We start from the raw sequence: 5,111 nt of genomic DNA on the forward strand, positions 1-5,111 counted from the left end.
CAAGTGCTAGTCTGTGACAAAATTATCTTTTAGCTTTTTCTGATGCCCTCTGAGATAACAAAATGTGCAGCAGAATATTGGCACATATTACACTGCTCTGGGCTGGAGAATATTTCAGTTTCTGAACTCAACAAATGTATTAAGAGTTATGTGTCTCCTAATAAATTGGTCAGATCTTCCACCAGAGGGGTTTTTGCCAAGTTTGAAATGGTGGTCTTTAGTAAATGGCCCCCATTTTATTTTCAATAGCATACTGCAAAATCATTCCAGCAATGTAAATCTGATATCTATGGCCAGCTTTGTTTTTTTTCTCTTTTCATCCAATTATAGATACAAAACCTGTACAGATCAATTATATCTATAATTAATACAACGAGAGGATTATAGGTTGGATAAGATGGACCTGCGCCTTTTTTCAACCTTATCACCTATGTAACAATATGCTGCTCATATGCACTAGGATCCAGGCAGCCTTGGCTGGGCTGATGAAAAGGTGTGACCACTGGCATGGAACACATGAAAGGGTTTTACCAAGATTTTTTACCCGATGACCTATTGCAGCGAGCCCCCAAGGAGCTAGTGCAGAGGATATGAGTGGTAGTGGTCCTGATGTAGTGTTGTTGTATCATGGTGTCCTACTTTAGGCCATCGCTCCCTGGGGTTTGGTGGAGTGAATAAGTGACATGAAGGAACCAGGCAGAGATTGTAGAACAAAGAATGTTTTTCTTAAGAAATAGTGCAAGAAAGAAATAGAATCACATCCTGCAGCAGTTCGTATGAAGTGCAATTCTCTCCTCCCAGATAATGGGTTATGGTGACTGGCAATGTGGTAGAAGATGAGACTCAGAAATTTGCTAGCAGACAAAGTCCCTCTCTAGATAGCGATGACCCATCCAGTTGATAGATCATCAGTTTCAAAGTCTCAGAAAACCACTTTAAGTGGCCATTACGGGCGGAAATAAAAATACATCAGGGGGCGTCATAACAAGTAGATAACAGCAATATCTAGACACTGGAGAAATGCTTGAATTAGTGCAATAGAAAAATTACGTTTTGCATGATCTAGCAGAGATATGTAATAGTACAGTACATTGTGGGACAGTCCCGTTAGCCAATTAACAATTCATCAAAAAGCCAAAAATTTCACTGATCACTTTGGCTTCCTAGACTCCATAATTAATCACATCCCATGAACTATTGGAATGTCTACGGCCAGCTTACAATTACCATTCCATCTATCCCCAAAACCAACATTGGTGCTCACAGTGACATAAAAAGTCTTCTCCAGGCACTTGAGATGATTGACGTGCGGTAATAATCTGTGGGCTTGTTGTTATCTGCGAGAAGATGAAATGAAGGCAGCGACTGGGCTGTCAATGCAAACAACTGGCTATTATATTCTAATGTCACACCGGCCACATTCCGCAAAAATACATTTTACCGGGTCTAGGCAGACATTTGCACCGTCTCCTAGAGATTGAGACGTATTGTTTAAGCAAACAGCTGCACTGTACAATGGCTACCGCATGGGGCTCGAGGAATCCCAGCCAACTTCATTATTGCAAATTGAAAGTCATTAGAGAAGGAAATATGTAAAATGTTTTAATGCAGCAATCCGGTCCTGAAAGAATGAGTCTGCCAGCGTCGCTACAACTCCCTCCGCTTGCTCAACATAAGCATCTCCATAGATGAAGCAAGAATCATTGGGGGGGGAGGGCTGCAAAGACGGGGGGAGAAGAGGAGGAGGAGGAGGAGGGAGAGGGCTGATTTCTCTCCAGCAGCACTGAGCTGTCCAAACCACAGAAATAGACACAACGGGGAGGGGGCATGGAGACAGATCTATCATTGTATCACCTTCCTCAGGACCACAGGGGATAATGCCCATCAACAGGTAAAAGACCCTTGAAGCTTTTTTTTATATTCCATGATCATAGGTATTGCATTGAGGAGGGGGGCTTATTTTTAGGCACAATGCACACCCTTAAGCACTGGGACCAGGGATCTATGTATAAATATATAATTGTGATGTGCAGTAGTGATGTTGTTTACACTGTTCGGAAATCTGTGCTTTTCACTCAAAAATTGCTGTTGTCATTTCTGTATTCACTACGTAGGCCTCTCTGGATAAGAAGTGGGAACCTAGATAATTGGCAGCATGTGAAGTCTTGCTTAACCCACCATGAGTCTCCCTGATGCAGCAGAAGCATAATGTATGGACGCAGCCTCCACAGAAGAACTGTCTCCATGGGTGCCATGGATGGTGTAGGCATAGAATAATCCCCATCCTTATCGTTCTGAGCTGCGGCATGCATCTACCACCCACCCGTCACTGAATGGAGGTGTAATCGGGGTTTATAGTAAAAACATGCAGAGGCTAGGTGACCACAGGACCACTGAGAACCAGAGTCATTTCCATGCAGATCAAGGACCCTTCTCGATGCCTGACACAGTCCTCAGGATAGCACTCATCATCTCCTTGCTTTGTCTATCTTTGTTTGGGAACATAATGCTTTTAGTGGTTTTTCATCGAAAGCCCCAGCTACTCCAGGTGGCCAACCGATTCATCTTCAACCTCCTGGTGGCCGATCTACTGCAGACAGTCCTGGTGATGCCCTGTGTCATTGTCACCTCCCTCCCGGATATTTGGCCTTTGGAACATGGACTGTGTGGTGCGGTCGTGGTGCTTATGCATCTCTTTGCATTTGCAGGCGTAAACACCATCACGGTGGTTTCCGTCGATAAATACTTGGCCATTATTCATCCATTATCCTACCCTACCAAGATGACCCCAAAGAGAGGAAGCCTTCTCATCTTCTTCACGTGGATCCTCAGCGTCCTCCAGAGCACCCCTCCTCTTTACGGCTGGGGCAAAGTGGAATTTGATCTACAAAGCCACTACTGCAAAGTACTATGGGCTTCGAGTTATTCCTACACCATGCTCAGTGCCGTATTTTCTTTCATCTTGCCAGTGAGCATTATGTTGGCGTGCTATGGGATGGTGTTCAGAGCAGCCAGGAGGCAAAACGCCTTGGTTCACCCGGTTCAAGCAAATGGATGTGACAGGTCAGATGGGACAAGATCGTCTGCATTAAACGCACTTGACAAAACAAGTCATCACAGACCGCTCTATCACTGCAAAGCCGCCAAGGTTATCTTTGCCATTTTATCATCCTACATAATCAGTATGGGTCCTTACAGCGTGCTGAGCATCGTCTCCTCCTGCGCTGGCACCATCATCCCTAAATGGGTGACATCTATAGTCATTGTCCTCTTTTTCCTACAGTGCTGTATACACCCTTATATTTATGGATATATGCATAAAAGCTTGAAAAAAGAATTCCTTTTGCTCTTGCATGGATTTTTTTGTAAGCAGGTGCACCCTCAAAACGCCATAGTAGATAGTTATATTATATTGACCGATGGCAGAATCTTTCAGTCTCACTTCTCTGCCGGACCTACCGTCAAATTTCTCGAGGAAGAGACTACAATATCTGTAATCACCGGCAAGAGTCTAAATAATCTTAAGATAAAAGATGGCAGGAAGGAAAGCAGTTCTGCCAATATATCTCCCGAAAAACAGTCCATTCAGCAAAAGACAGCCCCCGACTTACCGCACCTCATTAGCTGCTAGACCATTGAACTTTCCAGACTATCCAATGGGGTCAATATGTTGAGGTTTTCCTGTCTTTAAAGTTGGTATAAAACAAAAAACAAAAAAAGTGTTCAAAGTGGGTATAACATGTAGTGGTACTGTGTGCAGTTTAACCTCTTCATTGCTGGCAGGGTGCTGTAAGCGCAAGGCAACGCAGCGCTGTGGGCAATGAAAGGGTCAACTCGGGGCTTAGCTCCGTCTGTCATTGTCGATGTACTGAACTGATCAATGAATTTTGTAATAAAAAAGAGAAAATAGAAACGATATCCAGACGACACAGCTGACAGACTAAATCCGTTCAGAATAAAGGGAATCTATCATTTTAGTGCCTGTAATTAAAATATGGTAGAAATAGTTTTTTCCATAGTATAAGTGGCAGTTAGATTTTATGTTGATTTGATGTATTTCATAAGCCGTGGTGCAACTCTCAGCAGGCACACTTGCTTCACCTCCCATAAAAGAGAATGAAGCATGCTGGGAGTTGTAGTCTCACAACAGCTGGAGTGCTGGGGGATGCCGACCCCTTGTCGTAGACTATCCAGTTCATGCTCGAAGGGCCTATGGTCCATATCCAGGCCGACCCATGACATAGACTACTCCGTTTTTGTCACTGGGTGTATGACCTATTCCATGTGCATTATTATACCAGGCAGTGGTTACAGCACCGACCCTGGCATCTCCCCCCCCCCCCCCCCCCCCCCCCCCCCGGGAGACACTGGGAGATCAGATAGGACTAAATCCTGAGTGATCACATAGTCATCGCCCTCCATTATTACTAGACTGGTCATCGGTGCCTACTGTACCTGCAGCAGGAGAAGGAGTAATTGGTTAGGGTCCTTGGGGCCCCCCACGTTCCCAGGGCCTGTTCTAGTTGCTATGGTTGCTAGGACACTGATATCCGAATATGTTCTAATGCCTGGGTGGAAAAAACTCGATAGATGGATATGGACCCATAGATTGTCTTCAACCATGATCTGATGGTTCTTCTCTCATATGTTTGTCTCAAGCAGCTACAAAGGTTCACGGGAGGATTGTCTTGAAATAATCATGTTCTAAGTGGAATGTGTTAGGATGATTGACCCCAGTGCCTCCAGGCAGAGATGTAATACATAAAACGACATGGGTGTACTGACAATGTGAATAAGGGCTCATGCACACGACCGTACGTATTTTGCGGTCCGCAAAAAACGGATCCGCAAAAAATACAGATGACGTCCGTGTGCATTCCGTATTTTGCAGAACGGAACACCTGGCCCCTAACAGAACAGCCCTATCCTTGTAATGCGGACAATAATAGGACATGTTCTATTCTTTTGCGGAATGGACATACGGACATACGGAAACGGAGTAACTTCCGTGTTTTTTTTTTTTTTGTGGACCTGTTAAAATTAATGGTTCCACATACGGTCCGCAAAAATAAACGGAGCAGACACAGAAAGAAAATATGTTCGTGTGCATG

General features: G+C 44.3%; 1 protein-coding gene across 1 annotated transcript; it reads left to right on the forward strand.

Annotated features, from left to right (window-relative positions):
* Nucleotides 1-2,365: 2,365 nt before the first annotated feature.
* On the forward strand, nt 2,366-3,631 carry GPR101 (G protein-coupled receptor 101). Its single transcript, XM_040442116.1, has one exon. It carries the CDS (start codon nt 2,366-2,368, stop codon nt 3,629-3,631), a length of 1,266 nt encoding a protein of 421 aa, XP_040298050.1.
* Nucleotides 3,632-5,111: the final 1,480 nt, after the last annotated feature.

The sequence above is a fragment of the Bufo bufo genome, chromosome 8, assembly GCF_905171765.1.
Source record: "Bufo bufo chromosome 8, aBufBuf1.1, whole genome shotgun sequence".
In the NCBI taxonomy this organism is placed as follows: Eukaryota; Metazoa; Chordata; class Amphibia; order Anura; family Bufonidae; genus Bufo; species Bufo bufo.